The sequence below is a fragment of the Acartia tonsa genome, chromosome 9, assembly GCF_053477335.1.
Source record: "Acartia tonsa isolate MP-2025a chromosome 9, ASM5347733v1, whole genome shotgun sequence".
In the NCBI taxonomy this organism is placed as follows: Eukaryota; Metazoa; Arthropoda; class Copepoda; order Calanoida; family Acartiidae; genus Acartia; species Acartia tonsa.
This window is the reverse complement of record NC_137268.1, coordinates 48479437-48502865: the sequence shown is the minus strand read 5'-3', so window position 1 is coordinate 48502865 and position 23429 is coordinate 48479437. Positions and strand designations below refer to the sequence as shown.

Genomic DNA, 23429 nt, shown 5'->3' with positions numbered 1-23429 from the left:
GCTGTTTTTAGGACTTAATGAGATCTTATTCGAACCAGGAGCAATATTTTTTCAAAACGATTTTCAGATTCGTAATCAGCATTTCAATGCGATCATTTTGATATGCAACATGCCTGTGTTTGAAGGAACTTCAATTTTGGTTTTATAAGAGGATGGGCATTTTTTATACCCCCCGCGCGACCGTTGTTTTTGAATTAAAAAAAAACCTTCAAGTTTCACAGGGTTTTATATTGGCTCAGTAACCCCTGCCAATGTCTACTAATGTGAAAATCCAAAAAAGATTGCAAATCGACCCGCCCTAATGTATATATGCAGTTTTGCATAAAATTTACTTACAATTTTGTTTATAAAAAGTAGCAAGCCCTTTTAACTCCACAGGGGTAGCATAGGCCGCTGACAATTTTGGTTATACTTATGTAATAATTATCTGCTTATTCAATTGTGACACTCTACAAGTGTTAATGTTCGTTCAATTTCAGAGCTTCACTTTTAAGGATGTTGTCATCCTTGTTATGAAAATATTTCCGGGGTAATTACTATAACAATAACTAAAATTTACTTTTGTTATTATCATAATTCTGTCTTTTTTTGTGTAATTTTATTATTGATAATAATTCAAGAATATTTTTGTACACTATACATATACAATTTGTTGTTAGGCAATGATTATTTTGGGAAGTCGGTAAGGATTATCATATTTGGAAGTCAAGTTAAACAGATTTTATAAGTTATTTTTAATTTTTTTTTGTAAAATTGCTGACACACATACAACAACAGACTAGATAAACATAAGTTTGTTATAAATGAACATAAGTTTTAAATAAAAAAAAGATACTTTGACTCCATTCCCACATTAACTAAATTAAAAAATAGTATTTTTCATATTTAGAGGCTTTACAAATTAAGGAAATAATAATAATTTGAGATTAAATAGTAGACGATATGTACATATTTATGATATTTAATTTCAGATTTTATGATTTGCTAAAAAATGAAAATATTTGTTCTCATTCTTGTAAATGTTTACATGGTGCATGGGTATGGGGAATGTTTTCCAGAGATGGTAAACAAGACCTATCTCCACCTACCACCACAGAATGGTCCACCAGTTATTAACACTCAATCCAATGAAGAGTGCTTTCTACATTGTGTGGAAAATGTAAAGTGTATAGCTTATACATTTAAGGTAAAGAAGGTGTCTTAACTTTTTTAAAATTTAAAAAGTAAAGTCTCAAATTAAAGATCTTGCCATTTTTGTTCATACTGGGAATTTAATTTTTTTATTTTGTTGCGTTTTAGTACCTTATAACTAACATAATTATTTAAAAAAAAAAACTTAAATTACTTCAAAAATAAGAGGTCTACAAAAAAACTGATTGCATATTTATATTCTATGGACCATTTTACATCTATTACGTACTAAAACACCGACTAGCTATTCTAAATAAAAAGCAAAAAAGTTAAGATAATATTTTTGTTATACTTGGCTTTATGAATTACCTGAACCCTTAAAAGACAGACCTCTTTCTGCACTTGAATCAGTTTGGGGTTGGGGGACCCTTGATAACTCAATCGGATCATGTGAAGGAAACAAAGTTGCTGGTTTTATTATATTTTCACAACAGTTTTTCTCCTATTTCTAGCCCCTGCGGGGGCTCTAACCCTACAGGGCAACAACCCAAAATAAGCTTTCAAAATTTATGTGAAAATAAGATGTAACCCGCAACTTTGTTTCCTTCACATGACCCACCTAACCTACTTACAAGAAGAACTAGCCCCTTTTTTTATTTTAAAATTTTCTGTCCTCTTCTAAGCACCAAAAAATGCCTCTTATAAACATGATTCTGTTGATTGATTAGGTAAAAATCTATGACAATTATAAAATGCGGCAAATTTAAAACACTATTTATTTTAGTATGATTCCTTGGAATGCAGCCTTTTCCACTTCATGCCAGATATTGAATTACCAGAGACTGAAATTGCATGTCAGGTAAATATAAAATATCAACTTTAACACTAATCATATTATAACAAATACGCATTATATTGTATACTGATTACAAAAAAAAACTTTTGTTATAATATATTGTTTGTGCTTATTTTATTGAATTAAGTAAATAGTTTAAGACATTATGGGCTAAAAACCAGGGAGTAAGGGAGGGGACAGTGGATTGAATATTCAAGTTTCACACTTTGGGTACTGGCTTAAAGGGAATGTGCACAAATTCAGCAGGTTCTGACTGACTTTGGGTACTAGCGCATCAATGCCCTGCTAACTAGCTGAGTTAGTTTAGAATATAGCAGACAGAAAGTAAAATAGTCCATTGATATATATATATATATATATATGGTATAAATGGAAGCTACTAAATTTCATATTTCTTTTATTTAAAAAATATATAATCCAATCCTATGTACTAAAGTAATCTATATGTCTTATAAGGTCTTAACCCTTACAGATCGGGGGGGGGGGGGGGGTCATATTGACCCCCCCCCCTCTATTTTTTCAATGTCATTTTTTTGGTAGGTAAGATAGAGACTTGTGACTTCATGACTTTTTAAGTTTAGTAATTATACGTCGGCAAGAGTTGATTTTATTAGGATATCTGGTCTGTGTCGGTCGTGGTGTCCGGTCAAAGTCGGTTGGGTAGCACCAAAATTTAAAAAAAATTCTAAATAAATCTTAATTTCTACATTATGACTTTGTTTATAAGGTAGAAACCTAAAATTTTTTTGGTGAATACTTAGATATCAAGTGGTGTTATGACCGTTTGACCGCACCCTGACCGATTTTTGTCCGGCTTTTACTACAGACATATATCATGAATATCGTGGCTTCTATTACAGCTAGAGACCTATAAATTTTTTTGGTAAATCCTTGAGCAATAATAAACAGATAAAACTATTAATTGGCGCCGCCAACCGCCGTTTTACCGCCGTAACCGCCGAAAATGGCGGTTTCCGTTATTTGCCGTTTTTTTGCGATGATCAGAAAAAGTAATTTTTTTGTTATGAAAAATAAAAGTTCGTCCTAAAATTTGGTGATCCTAGCTGCAAAATTGGCCGCTCTACAGCTGTTTTAAAATTTAGCGGCTGGCCGCTAAAAAGCGGCTAAGGAGCGGCCTGACTGCTATGACTAGAAAAAGTAATTTTCTCTAAAAATACACATGAACCACCAGAAAAAAATTTTACGTCTTTATCTGTAACAGAAGCCGAGATAGAGGGGGGGTCAATATGACCCCCCCCCCGATCTATTAAGGTGGGAATAGGGGCCTGATCTGTAAGGGTTAAGAACACTCGTCTCATTGTACCACAGTTTAAAAAGAGTTTAGTTTTGGTCCAGGAAAGGGTTTTAGGCTATTTGGAAGGACTCTACCAAGAAAAAGTACTACAACCTTCATGTCACTAAGATTAGGCTAGGCTAGATGCCAATTCTTTGATTTATTTTAATTTCTACATATTTATATTATCTAATTGTTTTAGAGCCATTGCTTGACCAGATACTTATCATTACCACATTGCATGGATATATCCAATGATACACCATTCTAGTGAGTCATTTATCTTATTAGCACTGTTATTACTTTTTATCACTTATAACCAGACAATCAACCCTTTGTTTGCATATCCTTTGTGTAATTTATTATTGAATTTGAGGCTGAAATTTTGTTGGAGAATTTTTTAAAATCATGGCTCATATTTGAAGAGGGGGGGGGATGGAATTGAACACCTCATTTCCCTCCCTTTGCATTTTTTCATAATGTCAATTTATTTCAGTCACAGTTATCTAACAAGTTTTGGTGTCCTGTGTAAAAATCAACTAAAAATGCAGGTATCACTAAATCATTATTCTTTATTGACTAGGTATTTTTTTAAGTAATTTAATTTGGGATGATTTATCTTGGGAGATTAAAGGTACTTATTTCAAAAGAGAACTGAAAACCTTTCTTATATTAATAGGATACACTTTTATATTAAAATATAGAAAAATAGACATCCTATCTATTTTATATAATAAGTTTTTTTAACACAATATTTCATATCCTTTCTTGTTAACTTTAAAACTTTATCAGCTAAAATAATAAAATTTTACACAATCCTTATAATAAAGTAAAAGGATGTTTGTCTGTCTGTCTGTTTGTTTGTACTGAAGGATCTCACTAACCCTTGAACTGATCGGTTTCTCCTTAATAGGTAGCTCTCATAGTTCCCTTGAAGGTTTAATTTTTTTTGGGGAGGGTACCACCAAGAGAAATCTCCCCTAGAAAAAAATCACCTCCCTAAGAAAAAAATCTAAAATCTAAAAAATAACCCCCACAAATTTTTTAAACATTGTTTTTTTAAAATCTGCCCATAGAGGTCTCTTGGGGTGTAGGCGCTAGTATATATATATTGAAGTTGTAGTTTTGATAATTATATCTATTTAGATGGAATTCAACAGATCAAAAGAGTTTATTGAAATAAATCACAAGGTAATTAGGACTATCTAATATATTCTGATTAGGGCTTAGTTTTTCTGGTGTTAATTGTTGCCTCAAGCTAGGTTAGGTTAGGTAAGATTGAGTAAGTGAAGCCCAGCAGGATTAGGTCACTACAAGTATAGGCCATCATGAAGACTATTTCAAATTTATTTTTAAAATAAGGGATGGAGAGGTATCTCAAGATATTCTTTTTAAACAAATAACTGAAAATAACATAATCATTACATTACATCATTTTAAGTAAACTTATATGATTGCATTGACATGTAGTAGATTTTGTTTTTTCTTTGATTAGATTGAGATAGAGAAACTAAAGAAAGAAATGGAGAACATGAATACTAAACACCAGGTACAGACAAATTATTTTTGTTTAATCTTATGTTTCTGGAACTACAGTGTCAGCATTTATACTTTGAATTTTTAAGCTGTTTGGTTAAATTGATATTTTCATGAGAAAATCTTTTTTTTGCATATAGTATCCATGTATCTGTATTTTAAAAATTAATTATTTAAAATAATATATTAAATATTTGCATTAGGTATTGAAAATTTCCAAAATAAAGTTTATTTTGTTATATCAAAATGTTAAAAACAAATTCTTGAATCATAATTTAACATTGATATTATTAGGATCTTGAGATGACTGTCAAAGAAATGCAAGTTGAACAAGCTGTACTTAGTGAGATAATTTTAATGTATTGTTATTAAACATGCAGAGTAATATTGAAAATACACAATAGTAATTTCACATATGTGGATTTTAAAGGTTTCAAAATGAACATCTCAGGGTTAAAATTTTATATGGATGAAGATTGAAAACATTGCCTTCTCTAAAGCTTATCCTTCCTCACAATGTATATAACCTTTTCCAGGTGACCAGGGGGTGGTGGGGTTGGGGTCGTACACAGCCCTTCCAACATAGTTCATTGATAAATATATATAAAGACAATTATTTAAAATAATACAGTAATATTATTTAGGAAGACCGGAGTGTGACACCTACCTGCCTTTAGATGAAGCTGATAGAAGAATTGGAACATATAAAAAGTTTTTTTCTAATAGTGAAGGATATTGTGATCATACTAACGCTGCATATGGTATAATTAGTCCAGGGTGGAAGGGAACAGGATGGTATAGATTCCAACACCCAGCTGGAGCAAAGTTAGCTCAGTCACCTCCAGGTTATGAACATTGTGGGACACACATAACTGGTTGGTCAAATTCCACACTACCAGATAAACCTGGGGATAGTGCGGATATCAAGATTTGCTTTGATTTGAGTAAATATAAGGGTAATGCTAATGATTGTTATGGCTCAAATGAAGGTAAAGTCACTAATTGTGGTTCATACTATGTTTATTATCTTGAAAACACACCCTGGTGTCGTTACAGATATTGTGGCAGCAACTAATTATAATCACTTCACAAATAGAAAAATATTAGTAGATAATTGTTGTTTATAATTAGTTAGCAAGCACTAGACAAAGTATGATTATCACATCTAATGGCTTAGTTATAAAAAACAATTATTAGCATTAATATCATTGAAGTTTGACCACCCAGTTCTATATAAATCCTACAATGTTAATAACTGAGCTAATACAGTACTAGCAGGGTGTTGGAATCTGTACCTTCCCTTACAGTCTTCACTTGTTTATTAACATGTATATATATTTAATAATTATTTCTTATGAATATTATATTTTGTATGTAAACTTAGTAAGTGGAGGAACTAGGGTTTTTTACCTAAATATAATTATTCTTATTTAAACATTTTTATGTCATTAGATGTAAGATATCTCAGGGGTAGAAGGATAGGGCAATTAAAGATTATTACTAGTATCAATTGTCCTCCCTCATCACTGAGCAAAAGTTACAGAATATTTTCCAATTAAATTTCAATTTTATTACATAAAATAAATAAACAATTTTTCCTAGTAAAAACTATTTTTTCTTTAAAATATAAAACACTTCTTCAACTATTATTTTGTAGTTTTAATATTATACAGTGAATAGGAATGTTTCATTTTATAAAAACTGTAAATTAAAACTGTACAGCAACAATATTTCTTTATTATAATTGTCTTTTTAAAAATTTTTCCTTTAAAAAGAACCAATGACAAAATCTTGAAAATATTTTTAAAATAGTCTAAATTTGCTATAATAAATATTAACGAACAATATTTCATATTTTCCCTGTTTTCCCAGTATTCTTTGCATGTTTTAAAACATATCATATTACATATATTTAATTAATCAATGAAATATATAATAAAATTTACAAAGCTTAAATATATTTATATGCATATAAACTATAAAGGATGTCTATCTGTAAATATTTATTTTTAGGTTAGTTAAACAAGGGTTATTGAGAGCCAAACAGGGCAAGTTACAATTAGTATGATATTTAAATCTAAAAATATAGGATTTATTTTTATAAACTTGTATTGTTAGGCTAGGTTAAGTAAGGGCTGAGGAAAGCTCCAAATAGCTAATGACTACCAAATCATTTGGTATGATAACTAATCCTAAAAATATAGAATATCTATCTGTGAATTTTTATTTTTTGGTTAGGTTAAATGAGGGTTATTGAGAGGCCAACAGGGATGGTTACTAAATCTATCGGTATGTCATTTAAGACTTTGAATATAGGATTTATATCAGTTATTGTTAGGTTAGGTTAACAAGGGTTATTAATAACCCAAAGGGGCAGGTACTACATTAATTGGTATGATATTTAAATCTAAGAATATAGGTTATTGAGAGGCCCACAGGGCAGGTTACTAAAATATTTGGTATGACATTTAAATCTAAAAATATAGGATGCCTATCTGCAGATTTTTATTGTTAGGTTAGGTTAACAAGGGTTATTGAGAGGCCAAAAGGGCATGTTACTAAATCTATCGGTATGACATTTAAGTCTTCTAATATACGATTTTTATCTGTAAATCTTTATTGTTTGGTTAGGTTAACAAGGGTTATTAATAACTCAAAAGGGCTGGTTCTACATTAATTGGTATGATATCTAAATCAAAAAATATAGGATTTCTATCTATAATTTTTAATTGTTAGGTTAGGTGAGGGTTGAGGAAAGCCCTAGAAGGCTAGTGACTGAATCATTTGGTATGACAACTAATCATACAAACATAGGATGCAAGTCTATTCATTTTTCGCATAGGCCAAAATCCTCCTGGTCAGAAATGTACATTTTTATGTAAGAATAATATCTCAAAAATATCCGCAGAAAGCTGTTTTAAATACAATGCAATAAATAACTACAACTTACTACAAATTTAGGAGGTTATTTTTTGAATTTGGTTATCATTATTTCCTCTCTCACTGCTAACATAAACATAACTCATTTTAATTTGAACTTCCAGATAAAGTGTGTGCAATCTAATATATCATAACCATAAATATGTATTCCTTTATTTTGAACTCCATCAAAGTTGACAAAATATTCAATAACTGATTCTTTTCTGTCCAGATTAATTACATCTAAATTAAAAAAGTATTAGAGTAACTTTAATCAAAAGTTTGGTTGTTGGTAATGCTAAGCTATATTCCTTATTTTGGTGTTATTGCAGCATGGGGACTCGAACCCACACTGCAGGTGTGCAAGATCATAAAGGGTTTGCATTCAGCTTTGACTAGGAACACTTGGTATACTAGCAGCACAGCTACCCTACCGACCAGTCCTTCCATACCACATTAGTACCTCTAGAGAATGAGATACACCAATAGGTGTTTTTTTGTTGCTGGCATACATAACAAACTTAGACACATATTAACAGACAAACAGACATAAAGATAGACAAATAGTTATTATGACACATAAGCAAACTATAAAATCAGCAAACTTAGCCTGTCATCTACTAATCAGTCATTACACTATCAATCTAATCACATGTTATGTCATGTCAGCATTGCTGACAGACAGACAGAATAACAGACTGAGGGATGTAAAATTTAAGCATACTTACCATATCCCCAGTCAATAGGCCAGTCCATTGGGCTTCCATCAACCCAAGCCCATTCATATTTATTCCTTTTTAAACATTAAATTTATTGGGGTATAGTCCCTTTTGTGACAATGCCTCTTAAAGGGCATTTTAGTGTACTTTGATAGTAGCTTTTGATAAGGTTATGTTAAGGTGATTGCGCCATAGGGTTAAGCAATTAGGCTCCTTAGAAATAAGAGAAAAGCTACTGTGAAAATATAATGAAACATACCTTAAAAGGCATTGTCATGAAAGGGACTGTACCCATATATTGATATTAAGATTCTAACAGCTACTCCCCCGGAGGCACCTATTAACTTTTAAGGATGAGAAAAGTCGACCATCCTCATTCCATTTTAGTTTTTAAAAGAAAAAGTAAATAGAGGTAAAAAAGTAAAAAAAACCTCCCCCAAAATAGTTTCCTTTCCTGAACCTAAAAAAGCTTCCAGTAGTTAGCAATATTTTTAGCTACAGATACATAGATATACAGCCATCCTGTCACTCTAATAGAAGTATTTACAGACATAAAAATGTCTATCTAACCTCTTTGCTCCATAGAAGTAACGTGCTCCAAATGAAGATTGGCCTGCTCTGGACCTATAAATTTTATTTTATGAAGGCCTTTTTTTCTAGGGGAGATTTCTCCTCTAAAATAGTCTTAACCTACCTATAAGGAATACTGAAATGGAAAACCATTTTGGTTCAGTGGTTAGTGAGAACCTTTGGTACACACAGACAGACAGGGCTTAAATTTAATTATCACTAGCCTATATAAAAAAAAGCCCTAAACCTTTCCTGGATTGATACTAAGCCTTCCTGAATATAATAATACATCTAGCTTCTTTAATTCCTTCTGTAGATAATGATTAAGGGTTAAAAGTATGGATAACTTATTGTCTAATTTCCCCTCCTTTTCTGCTGTTTTTCTGAGTTAAAAGAAAAAGCAAAAGTTTCTTTAATACTAAGCTTAATAAAATTGTAGTTGCTTAGCCTCTATCCTCTAGAGGCTTTGTTTTTTGGGATTGAAACCACTACAGGACTAATTTATTCCTTGAAGAGTATAGCCTATTTGGTTCAGTGGTAACTGTGATCTTAAGCTTCATACAGACTTAAACATTGTTCTATTTTGTTATAGAGAATTCACTTACTGTGCTTTCTTTTGTGCTTCCCTGAAAATAAATACATTTTATTCATAGTAAAAAAAAAATTTTCCTCAATAGATCAGAAATGCATTTAATTAGGATATCATTAAAGTTGGAGTCCTAACTTCCAACAATTATCCCTACTCCTGTAAACCCAGAGGCATCACAGAGAAGGTTGTGTTATAGTATTTTAACACATTGCGAATTAAATTGTCATTCAAGTTTAAAGCCTGTGAGGAGAATTGAACTTAAAATTGCTTAACTGCAGCATAGTCAGTTAACCACTACAACACCTTAAAAAAGTTGCTAGAGTAGTACCTAAATATTAAAGGAATCCTTATCATGCAAGGAGTGAAATCAATTCTGACATGACTGAATTAACAATAAGAAAGAGCTGTCTGTTATGTACAGACAGACATAAGGCCCTTAATATAGAAAAGCTTAGCTAATTAAAATTTATAATTGCTTTACCTTAATTCCTTCCATTCCTTATCAGAGTGTATAGAAGCCAAATGAGAATGAAAATACTAGTTTTTTAAAGAGGATATTGTGAGTAATTTATAAATAAACAAAATTTATCTATGCTTGGGGTAATTAAGGATCCAATTTTGTACATCTTTCTTGGGTCTTACAAATATTTAGAGGAATGCACTGCACATGGGGGATGTATCCACCCCCTGGAAAAATCAATTGTTTTTTGGTACACGCCTAGGTGTCCATTAACCCATAACATTCTACACCCCCCTTTACAAGGGTGTACCAACACTCCCTAATACAACCAAAGGAGGTGTGAGGGGGAAAAATTCACACTTCAAGCAAACCTTATGTGGGGGATATAAAAAATCATTTAAATCCAAATCATATCACTTTTTTATTTAATCTATACAGTGGGCTTAATCGATTAGTGTGCCTGAAGAATTGACACTTAAGAATTGAAGTTTTGTCACTTAAGATATCCCAAATTGCCTCGTTACAATTTTTCTCTGCATCCAGCCAATTTACAGTTTTATGCAGCGGATTCTCAGGTCCTTTGTTCCTATTGGCAACATTTGTGCAGCTTTTCATTGACTGCCCTTTGTCTGTAGGTCATTTCAGACCTTGCCGGGAGTTACACTCATCAAGAATTAATACATTAACAAGCTGCAAGAAACATTTATCTGGGTATGCAAGAATTTCTCACAATGTAAATGTGTTCTACATTTATTCACAGATACCACCCCCAATAGAAATGGTAATCTTTTATAATTAAATGTTGGATGTAATCATTATACTTATATTATCATTGGATAGAAGCAGAGAAAATCACTTTAAGTGACAAACAATCAGACATCCTTAAATTATAGAGTAGCTTTGCAAGGGAAAAATATAGCCATTGTTCCTAGGGTTAGGGAATGGGTTGATGTAGAATAAGTCAGTTCCAACTCTTATCAAACTAAAATTAAAAGAATATTATCACTATATATTAATTATAAAATAAGTGTGGTTTCCCTAAAAAGGCTTATTCAAACACAGAACGCTCCACTCTTATTTTGAAGTAAGTTGAACATTAGGGTGAATAGTTTTTTAGTTTATGTTTCATTGAGAAGGACTTCAGGGTAGCCCTACAGGTTTAGGACACTGCAGGTATGGGCTTGCAGGATATGGGTTTGGAATAAAGAAAATAAACTTTCACCTCCTCCCTTATTTTCAGTTTATTTTAAAGATAGGTGATTGTGAGCCTGTTCTTGCTAGGCACTTTGTGGGAAAGCACCAAACAAATAGCAATAGAGTAATTATGCATGCTTCTACCTGACTTTTCTAGATTTGTCCCAAGTGTCAACTTCACAAAAATTATCACAATCCTCGCACTTGATTATCTGGTCATTAATCTAAAATATAAAGATTGTGAAATGTTGCTGGTGATGATTGTTTTCTGGGATCATTACAAGGTTCCTAGCATTACAAAAGTTGTAACAATCGTCACTTTTAACTATCTGATCGTCAATCTAAATATGATGATGTTGAAATATTGCTGGTGACGATTGCTTCCTGGTTCCTGGAATTATTGCATCTAGCATTACAAAAGTTCTCACTTTTGATTATCTGATAATCAATCTAAAATATAAATATTGCTGGTGAATATTGCTTTCTGGGAATTATTACAAGATTCCTGGATCTAACATCACAAAAATTGTTACAGTCCTCACATTTGATAAACGTATCACCAATCTAAAATATGAAAATTAAGATTTTTATTTATCACATCAAGCTTTCCACAGATTTAAAAACCTTTTGCATCTTAGGGCTAAAAAATTGGTTTTAATCATGGTTTCAAAGTGATAATGGAATATCATTTTCACCTAAATCCCTCATAGCTCAACTAAAGAATGTTGGTTACATTACTCTTATGTCACTGATTTGAACCAACCTGAGAGGGGGGGAATTTTTGTAATTGTTAAAAATTGAACATTTACGTGTACTAAATGTTGTTGCAAATATAGGTATTAAATAAAGAGTTGTGAAAATATGAAAATTTTAGCATAATTTTCGCTAAACAATAGAAAAATCACAATTTGGGGTCCATCTATTTACTTTGTTATTCTGATTATATAGATTCCATAGTAAAGGTTTCTGAGATTTTAATGAATATACACACATCCTATTACTTAGACTGAAAACATTATCCTGTGCTTAGCTCATATCATCTGTTTTACTTTTTCATTCCGATTATATAGATTCCATAGTAAAGGTTTTTTTATGATGTGAAACTGTTTTTAACCTATTTTTGAAAGGTATATCAAAAATATACTCTGACACCTGTAGAATCATACTGCAAAGCCAAAAATGAGAACAATTACCCATATAAATTTTTATTAGGATTTTAAACTTTATTTTTTACTATGTATCAAATAAATTTTACTAAATCGTGATGTTTCTTTCCTTTGTGGGTAAAATAATCAGCTTTTAAAGTGTCTTGCTTCATAACTATTGTATGCTAGTATACAGTTAGGTCTTTCGATTTTATCTATCAAAACTAATTAAAAATTAATTCTTTACAATATATCATAAAAATGTTTCATGTCTATTATACATTAAAACACATAAAAGTTGTCTGTAGAGGGCTAAATCTTTAAAAACGTAAATAAATGTTTATGCAATACAACAAATTTATCTTTATCACATTTACAAATATGATATAAAATAAGATTATTCAAACTTATTTTTTAAAATATTGTTAAAAAGTATGTATCTTTATTGTGTATAGTTTTCATTCTTTTCATTTAAATTAAATAAAAGTTATTCTATTATATTGGAAATAAGTCTTTTTGTGAAAACACTACAATTTAAAATTTAAAGATTTCTAGCTTTGTCATTGGTTAATGCTGAATTCTCATAGTTTTTAATGTTAATTCAAATATACATATATCCCACATCTTTCACTTTTAATTAGTAATTATAAATAAAAAATCAAAAGTGTTTTTTTTACCAACATTATCTTTTTATCATATTATGAAGAAAAATGCTTTGAAGCAAGAATTTTACCAAAAAAGAAAATGATTCAGTAAAATTTACCTAATCCATAGTTAAAAATAAACTTTAAAATCCTGAAAAAAATCGATGTGGGCTATTATTCTCATTTTTTAGCCCTGCAGTTCGATTCTACAGGTGTTAGAGTATATTTTTGATATACCTTTCAAAAATAGGATAAAAACAGTTTAAAGGACACACACACACACACCTTATTACTTTGACTAAAAACATTAACCTGTGCATAGCTCACTGCATCTGTTTTCCTTTATTCTGATTATATAAATTCCAGAGATACCAATAGTACCAATTTTGTTGGTTTTGCTGGGCTGAGCATAGAAGCATAAAAAATTTAAGTAGATCATCAAAAATAAGTTGAAAATAAGGTAGTAATTTTTTTCCCTTTTTAAATTAAGAGGGAAAAGGTAATGTGATAAATTAGTCATCATGAAAATATCATCCTTTCTAAAAAATGTCCAGTATTCCTTCAAAACTGATTGATATCAGCTGTATTAGAACCGTTTCTTAGCCATATTAAAAATAACATGTACAGCATCATATTATACACAATTTTCCTTGCAAATTAAAATAAAAAAAAAACATAATAATAATACCAATTTGTTAGTGTGGACCCTCGGACCCTCCGGGCTAACACACTGGTTATAGTTTTATTATTTTTTTTATTTTAATATGCACAGAAAGTTGTTTTTAAATTAATGCGATAAATAACTATTCTAGTTTTCTATGCCTCCTGGTTGTGTACAGTAGGGTGGTGTACACACAGCTCGCTGTACAACATGGGAGTTGGGCTGAGACCCCCCGGGGAAGAATTTAATTCTTGACTGAACATCATCTTGTGAACATGTTGTTGATATTATCATGGCCAGTATTAAAGATAACATGATGAACATTATGTAATATGCAATATATTTATGCAATATATAAATATCTAAAAAAAATATACTTTTAATGACATTTCAAGATAATTTAAAAGCAAGGCTTTTCTAAAATTAGGGTTAGTCCGTCCGTCCGTAACAGATAGCTTTTTCATTAATTTAGGCATGTTAGAATTGTCCTATAGATTTCAAATTTTGCATGGTGATTCCTATAGTAATTAGGTACGATTTAGAAAGCGTAGCACTCTATAATCATAACCAGAATGTCCATACAACCATTTTAAACATGTTGATTTTTTTTACTTTATTAACAGCAAATTTTTATGTGATCTAATTAACAAAGTATAACATTATAAGCTAAGCAAGTTGCAACTCTATAATTAAATCCTAAAAATGTAAGTATGTCCATAAACATAAAACTTACAATTTTGCTTAGACTCTTATACCTTTATATTCTGATTGTTCAGTGCTGACACTATACAAGTGTTAATGTCTGATTGTCGTACTGTTTTAGAGCTTCGCTTTTATTGATGTTGTCATCCTTGTTAATTTTTAGTATAAGTTGTGATCTGGCATAGGAAAAAGGACGATAAATTTATGTATATCTCCTATGAAGATAAAGAAATTATCCATTTTTCATAATAAAATGTTTGTTCGTGACGTATAATCGGACGGACGGAGGATTATAGAGAAGCCGTTGCTTCTTACAATTAAAACAATCAGTTTAGTTAAAGAACTAGTTAATATTTACAACAGAACATTAGCATAAGAATAATAATAATAACTAGAGATCAAAGGTGAATGATGTAGAGCGGCAGTCCTGCACTACGGCGACTTGAGCTCTGGCACGAGGAAAATAGAGATTGAAAGGGCAGTTGTGTATGATCCACGTAATCCACAGCTGCAGCAACTTTGCGGCAAGAAGGTTCTGCTGTGGCAAAGTCTAACTATCCACTGAACTAGCCTTAGTGTGGGACTGAGAGGAAGATATGGCTTGGCTGGCGGGTGAGAAGCTGGAACACAGCAGGAGATAAACAGGGAAACGGTAGATTATTATACAGGATATTTACCACAGTTGACAAGTTTGGACACTATTTGTTTTAAACAACCAATAACAATTCATTTTAAGCGCCCAAAGTTTTTGAGCTAACGAAAGAAAACAATTATATAAAATTTTGGGTACATTTTGTAATTTAGTCCCCTCTTACACTAACTGTTTTAGATCTGTCTAAAATGATATTCAAATTTAAAGCAAAAACAAGAATGACAACATCCATAAGTAGCAAAGCTAAAAAAAATCATTGAATGATTAAATAAACAGGGTGAGTTATAGAGCAGATGTTTGGTTGAATGAAAATAGATAGAAAATCATGAAACCTTATAAGAAACGTTTGCTTCTTTTGATGCATGACCAACAGACAGACAGACAAAACAATGTATAGTTTGCAAGTGCAATTGTCATAGGTATATTCACTAGGGTGGGTCGATTTTGAACATTTTTTTCTGAGACCAAAGCGGGGATCTGCAAACGATTTTTATGAGTATAATGCACCTCTGGATGATTTAAAATTTATCCTAAGTCTTAAAACCGCTGACGACCAGACGTTCAATTGTATAGCCATTTGTAAATGGGTGTCGAAAATTTATTGAATCAAAACTATAGCTTCATGGTGCTCTCAGGAAAGGAATTGAAGAATAGAATCAGGAACTTTTGACCGTTTCAAAATATCTCGTTTCTAGCCTGAGAAAATCTCAAAAAATCTCTACAAATTGGACAATTCTCAATAAACCTTTAAAAATGGTGTTTTTTTGGTCATTTCTAAGGCTAGGAATGAGATATTTTGAAACGGACAAAAGTTCCTGATTCTACTCCTCAAGGCCTTTCCTGGGAGCTCCATGAAGCCATCATTCTCATTCAATAATTTTTTTACTATCATTGACAAATAGCTATACAATTGTATGTCTGGTCGTTGGTAAAAGGTTGGTAAATAAAGGGTAAGGAAGCGAAATATGACTTTGACTGACTTATAGTCGGAAATGTATTATATAACTGGGGCAATGCACAAAAATATTTAGCCCTCTTGCACTAATAGAAACTGAGATAATAAGTAGAGATGACTTGAGTGTCGTCTTTGCATATTTTTTTTATTAATGAAATACATTTTTAAGTGGTCGCAATTTAGATATCAATTTTTTAAAATTCTTTTTCGGTCAGAAATTTTATTTAAGTTAGTTTTATCTGTTGCACATCCCCTCTTTGTCTAATTTCGATATGAACCCGCCCTAATATTCACAAAAAATTTCAGCTGTCTATTATTCATAGAAGCCGAGAAAATCACATTTTCCCAATAACTTTACAGACTGACTGACAGACTCAATGACAGACAAAGTGAATTATAGAGAAGACTTGCTACTAATTTGATCATTTTCATGGCTAATTAGTAGGGTTGGGCCGGATATCCGGTGTGGCCGGATATCCGGCCGGATATCCGGCCATTTTCAATATCCGGCCGGATACCGGATATTGAAACTATCCGGCCGGATATCCGGCTCTTTAATTTTTTATACTTTACACCAAAAATCTCTGCTTTTTAAAATCTTAAATGGCTATAATTTTCTTATTATTGAAGCTAGAAGAACATTTTTTCTGAATAAGTTTAACTTTATGTAAATTTATATAAGATTTCTGAAGAAATTTTTTTTTACTTCTTTAATATCTGGTAATTTGGCCGGTTATCCGGCCGGATATCCGGTAATTTGGCCGGATAACCGGATATTTGCCGGATATCCGGCGTTGGCCGGATATCCGGCCGATTACCGGATATCCGGCATTTGAAATCAGCCGGATATCCGGTATCCGGTATCCGGCCAAAAAAGTATCCGGCCCAACCCTACTAATTAGTGCAGAAACCCAGGGAGGGAGGAAGGAAACATTGGAATGTTTATTACACTAGTCCCCAAAGTCTCATAATAATGTTTTCTTATTCATTGTCGTAACAACCTCGGTGACTTTCATAGGATTTTAATTTGTTGGTTCATCAAGTTGAGTGTCCAAAGGTTTCAACCACTAATTGTAATCTGCATAAGGTTTAATTTTGTGTATCATAAATGGGGATGTAAATCAATTTATTGTCCACTGTCTTATCACTTTAGATCCCTGGCAGATAGCAAGATCAAAACTTAACACATTGCCACTATTAACAATAAGATATTATCAAATGCATTATGTTTAATAACCTCATGACCATGTAATAATTACAATCATTTTTAAATAAACTAATAAAAAGAAACTCTTTAGATAGTTGATTTTATCTTAGAAATTTAGACATGTCAGGCTTGTCCTAAAGAATTTAAATTTGTTTAAAGGGGAATTTACAAAAGTAAAACAAATTTTGGAGGGGACTTTTCTTTTTATGGATACTCCTAATTTTAAGAAATCCTAATTATCTGTAAAAACTTTCTCAATCTATAGTTAAAAATAAAATAAAAAACCCCAGAGAAGTTATTTGGGGGCCTTTTCGTATTTTTAGCTCTGTAGTTCAAAAATATGTTAAAAACAGTTTAATCCAATATAAGAATGTCCCTTCAAGGTTATTATATATTCAAAGTTTTGTTACAGCAGAGTATCTTGGTCAGGCAAAGCAGTGAACATACTGTTATACAACAGAAATAGTAGTTTATAGGAATATGATCATACATAATATCATATTTCTAATACAAAAGTTGTAAGAGGAAATAAAAAGATGAATCGAATTATGAATTATGATATCTAAATAACTAAAAAGTACCTATCAAGCAAAGGAACTATTCCTCTCCTATTTTGACTATACTGTAAATATTTTTTCAGTTACAGGCAACCTAACTTTTTGCTGAAAATAAGTTTTAAATTTGCCTTCTGGGAAACATAATTTAATCATTAATATCATGAAAAACATATGTTATTAAAACTGGGTATTGGGTCTACTTGTAGCAGTTTTCAACAGTTAGAGCAGTGTATTTCTTGCAGGCTTCCTTTAGAAGTGTTATAGCAAATTTAGTTATTTTTTAATATCATGAAAAACATATGTTATTAAAACTGGGTATTGGGTCTACTTGTAGCAGTTTTCAACAGTTAGAGCAGTGTATTTCTTGCAGGCTTCCTTTAGAAGTGTTATAGCAAATTTAGTTATTTTTTAATATCATGAAAAACATTTGTTATTAAAACTGGGTATTGGGTCTACTTGTAGCAGTTTTCAACAGTTAGAGCAGTGTATTTCTTGCAGGCTTCCTTTAGAAGTGTTATAGCAAATTTAGTTATTTACCAATTGTACTTTTTTTTACTTATGTGTGTTTTCGGTACTGGGTTACAGTTATCTATGGTAAATTTCAACCTGTCTAGATAAACAGCACTAAAACATAGAACTAAATTGGCCAAATATTTGTATTATTATTATTTGAAAAATATCTTGACAATAAATAGGCCTTTCTTTATTACAGACAAAAAACCTAACTTTGTATTAAATTCAGTTTGTATAATTGATATTACCAAAGCTTTTGTTTGTTTTTTCTTGATTTATTAAAAAAACAACATTAATTACATATAAATTATTTTTTTATTACAAATATTTCAAAACTTATATAAATTGTGAATTTTTTTCTTTTCTTATTTTAATTAAAATTATTTATACAGAAATCTATCATATATAAATTAACTGTACAATATCTAAGTTTTGAATTTACACAGAAATAATTGAAATTCCTAATGATTACAGCATACATAAAATGAGTATTAAAAATGCATTTGTTTACAAAATTTTAAGAAAACACTCATTTCATTTTTATTGAAAAAATATATTCACCTATTTATGCAAATACACAGGATTAAACTTCCTAACTGCATCAATGCCTGAACTAACCGAACTACCAAAAACCTAACCTAACTAAAGTCTAACCTTTTCTAATTTAATTATTTAAGTTTATTAAATTAAATCCTGTGTGTTTGCTAATAAAAAGATGGTAATCATTGAATTATGCTTAAACAGATAGTTACAATGTTACAGAAATAAAAAGTAAGAACATCTATGAATATGTCATTTCTTGATATTCAACATTACCATGATAGACCCTAACTAAACATCTTATTTCCTATTGTTATTATGATTGATAATATCTCAACTATCTACAAATAACTATTTTGTAAATTATTAACAATATAACTTTTAATACTTTTTAAAAATTACAACATACAATTAATAATAAGAAAATATGATTCTGCAAAGTACAGAGTTTAAAATTTCTTTTAGCTTTACTGAAAAATATTAGTAATTTGACAATAACCATAACAATACCATAACATTTTATGTAAAACTGGTTATTTCTGGAATTTTCTCCACTCAATTTCCCAACTGCATTAATGCCTATCTAACAATCAAAAACCATAACTAATTATAATTGATATTTTCAAACTTACCTAATTAAGTCCATTAATTAAATCCTATGTAGGTGCAAAAAAAGATGGTAATCAGAAAAGTTGTGCTCAGACAAAAAAATAGTTTAAAGCTTATGAATTCAAATACATAATTCCAATATATGAATCATAAAAGAAACACTAACTACTATAACAATTCCTAACTAATATCATTTAACATTATTTAAATTATGATCCTAAATAGGTTATCTATCCAAAAATAACTATTTGGTATATCATTTTCAACCAATGAATAATAAATAATATATCACTTTTTTATGAAAAAAGTCTAAATTGTCTCTAAGCTTTACTAAAAAACTGTAGTAATTGAAAGATAACCATTAAAAAGCTTGATATTTTATGTATAAAAATTGTACTATTAAATTTGTACGCACAAAATCAAACCTAACCTAACAATTAAATTCTTCATTTGATAAATGCCATTTGGAATGTGGATGCTAATAAAAGTATGATAATTAATGGATAATGCTTAAAAAATAGATACAAGCATATGAGTGCATATCCCTTTACAGTCGGGCCCCTTGCCGCACCTTAATCGGTCGGGGGGGGGGGGCGTTCCTATTAGAGCTAGAGGGCTAAATTTTTTTGTGCAAGTCCCCTGTTTGATAATGAATTTCCGACCTTTTATAAGTCAAAGTCAATTTTCGCTTCCTTCACCCTTTTATTTAACAACCTTTTAGGTCTTTTTTTATTCAAAAATTTCAAACGGCTGTAATTTTCTTATTTTTGAAGCTAGAAGAAAAATTTTTTCCCAGAAAATGTTTATTTTTATGTAAATTTTACATTAGAAATATCAAAATATAAATTTCAGCGGCCGCAGCTGTACTTGGCAGCTGCCAGCCGCCGCAGTCGGCGGTCGGCGGGAAAACGGCGGCGGATCTTCATGAAATTTTAATACGTTATGTAGACATGTAAGAAAAGCTTAACCCTTTACAGTCGGGCCCCTAGCCGCACCTTAATCAGTCGGGGGGGGGGGGGCGTTCAACGCCCCCCCTTATTATCTCAGTTCCTATTAGAGCTAGAGGGCTAAATTTTTTTGTGCAAGTCCCCTGTTTTATAATGAATTTCCGACCTTTTATAAGTCTAAGTAAATTTTCGCTTCCTTCACCCTTTTATTTAACAACCTTTGTTTTCAGGTCTTTTTTTACTTAAAAATTTCAAACGGCTGTAATTTTCTTATTTTTGAAGCTAGAAGAAAATTTTTTTTCCAGAAAATGTTTATTTTTATGTAAATTTTACATTAGAAATATCAAAATATAAATTTCAGCGGCCGCAGCTGTACTTGGCAGCTGCCAGCCGCCGCAGTCGGCGGTCGGCGGGAAAACGGATCTTCATGAAATTTAAATATGTTATGTAGACATGTAAGAAAAGCTTAAGTTTAAAATTTGAAGTCTCTAAGTCAAAAATTGCGGCCACAGGAGCCTTTTAAAGATTTCTGGAGACCTGGAGGATCAGGACCTGCAGGATCATACCTGGAATCTGAAAGTGACTTGAACACCTGTATTTCATATAAGGATGTACTACTAGAGGATTTTTTAGTATTTTGGTATGATAAAATGCTTTGTTTTATTCAAAAAAATATTTTTGCTCTTTACCTGGATGACCCTGCCAGGTTTGCTGGCATCCTGTGCCCGCCAGGATGGAGATATTCAAAAAATTTCAACTCTCAGTTATGTGTCATACCCATACTTAAAAAGTCAAGCAGTTTGGGCTCTTTATCTTTCACACACAGAAAATGAGATAGAACAAACCGGATGGGGGGGCGTTCAACGCCCCCCCCCCCCCGACCGTTAAGGGTTAAGTTTAAAATTTGAAGTCTTTAAGTCAAAAATTGCGGCCACAGGAGCCTTTTAAAGATTTCTGGAGACCTGGAGGATCAGGACCTGCAGGATCATACCTGGAACCTGAAAGTGACTTGAACACCTGTATTTCATATAAGGATGTACTACTAGAGGATTTTTTAGTATTTTGGTATTATAAAATGCTTTGTTTTAGTCAAAAAAATATTTTTGCTCTTTACCTGGATGACCCTGCCAGGTTTGCTGGCATCCTGTGCCCGCCAGGATGGAGATATTCAAAAAATTACAAATATATCAACTATCAACTATATATAACTATCTGTTTAGCATTAACAATATAACAACTAAACATTGCATCTCTTTTTTAATTACATTGTACAATTAGTAATAAGAATATTGGATTTCAAAAATCATACAAAGTATATGTTTTATATGGTTTATAAAGATTAGTAATTGAACAACAATCATGACAATGTTTTAATATTTTATGTATAAATAGCATGCTATTCAAGTACTACCCACATTTAATCCAACCCACTAACTCTAGCCATGCCTAACCTAACCTAACCTAACAATCACAAACCTTGACAAACTAAACTTAACCTTTTCTTATCTAACTAAGTTCATTGAGTTGATACATATGTGGATGCTAATAAATGAACATAAATATTGACTAAAACAAATAAAAGGAGATGAATACAAATATATGTATACTGTTAATATATCACAATAATCAAAACACTCAAAAAAGGCTAAGATATAATATTAACCTCTATCACTTTTTAGATTTTTAACTTGTAAATGTATTTCTTTCTCCTAATCTGTTTGTATTACTGACTGCATGTCTATCTGTATGTCCATCTGTCTGTATGTCTATCTGATTGTCTGTCTGTTGTAAGGTAGAAACATATTTTTTTTTTATTTAACATTGAATAGAAATTAAAATGCTGATGTTTTTAAGACTCTCCTAACTAATGCCTGTCTGACTTTCAATCTGTACGTTAGAGTGTATTCATTTGTCTGTAAGTTCATCAGCTATAGGTTGCACAATAAAAGGGGTAAAAGCAAGTAAAAATCCTTTTCCTAATACAACATTCCATATGAAAAAAGGAACCTACACTTCAGAACTTTAAAGTATTCAGTACTGTATCTTAATTAGGAGCAGATTTACAGGTATCCTTATGTAAAAAATGGCCTCCAGATAAAAGTTGAAAAATAAAAGGGGTAAGAAAGCAAAATTTTGGCTCAACCATAGTATAGCCATAACTTCTATCTAACAAAAGGAAACTACACAAAAATTTCAGCCTTCTAGCACAACTAGAAAAATAAGGGAAAAAGCCCCCCCCCCCCCCTTTCTTTTTATGTATTGAGAACTGAAAGATAAAGAGGGCCCATTCTTTTTAGGTTAAAATAACTATTTGTATTTAAAGAACTGTTGATCTTTCTAGTAAATTTCTAGTTAAATTTTGGCTTAACCATAGTATAGCCATAACTTCTATCTAACAAAAGGAAACTACACAAAAATTTCAGCCTTCTAGCACAACTAGAAAAATAAGGTAAAAATCCCCCCCCCCCCCCCCTTTCCCTTAATGTATTGAGAACTCAAAGATAAAGAGGGCCCATTCTTTTTAGGTTAAAAATAACTATTTGTATTTAAAGAAACTGTTGATCTTTCTAGTATACTCAACAATATGATCCCATATGCCAAGTGCCGAAAGACCTAACCATAAGCCAAGAGAACTTCCAGCATCTATAATGAACTCAAAACATCCATAAATTAGCACCTGAAAATTTAATATACAAAATAAATTGTCAATTTTTTTTTTTAAATTGCTAAATAAAATTATATCATATCTGCTAAATTTCATTTTTTTCCAACTAATACTTAGTCATAAAAAAGTACCTTAGAAGTAATTTCAACATCTGGATCGAAACTCACTGTAGTTGCACCAACTAAAAAAAACAGACAATGATTCTGACTAACAATTGTATTTGAAAAATTTACACCATTCTTATTTTACCAGTCTACTTTGTAAAAATCTATTTAAATAAATGTAATTTTAAATTAAACTCCCTAAATTTGAGGTATCAGAAATGTCTTATTCTTAAAGTTAATTCTACAGGTAAGTGTTTTAC

The 23429-nt window shown here is 31.2% G+C and overlaps 1 protein-coding gene and 1 long non-coding RNA gene across 2 annotated transcripts; one reads left to right on the top strand and one right to left on the bottom strand.

Annotated features, from left to right (window-relative positions):
- The first annotated feature begins 975 nt into the window (after positions 1-975).
- On the top strand, positions 976-8196 carry LOC145327599 (uncharacterized). Its single transcript, XM_080171138.1, has 9 exons — positions 976-1186; positions 1916-1990; positions 3484-3551; positions 3778-3832; positions 4428-4472; positions 4777-4830; positions 5112-5160; positions 5462-5806; positions 8069-8196. The coding sequence occupies exons 1-9, from the start codon at positions 992-994 to the stop codon at positions 8194-8196; spliced, it is 1014 nt and encodes a 337-aa protein (XP_080027264.1). The 5' UTR covers positions 976-991.
- An 828-nt stretch (positions 8197-9024) lies between these two features.
- On the bottom strand, positions 9025-13406 carry LOC145327927 (uncharacterized). Its single transcript, XR_013882275.1, has 5 exons — positions 13370-13406; positions 11413-11492; positions 10096-11056; positions 9631-9651; positions 9025-9079 (listed from the first exon to the last, which is right to left on the bottom strand). It is a non-coding gene; the product is annotated as an uncharacterized LOC145327927 (long non-coding RNA).
- Between the last annotated feature and the right edge of the window lie 10023 nt (positions 13407-23429).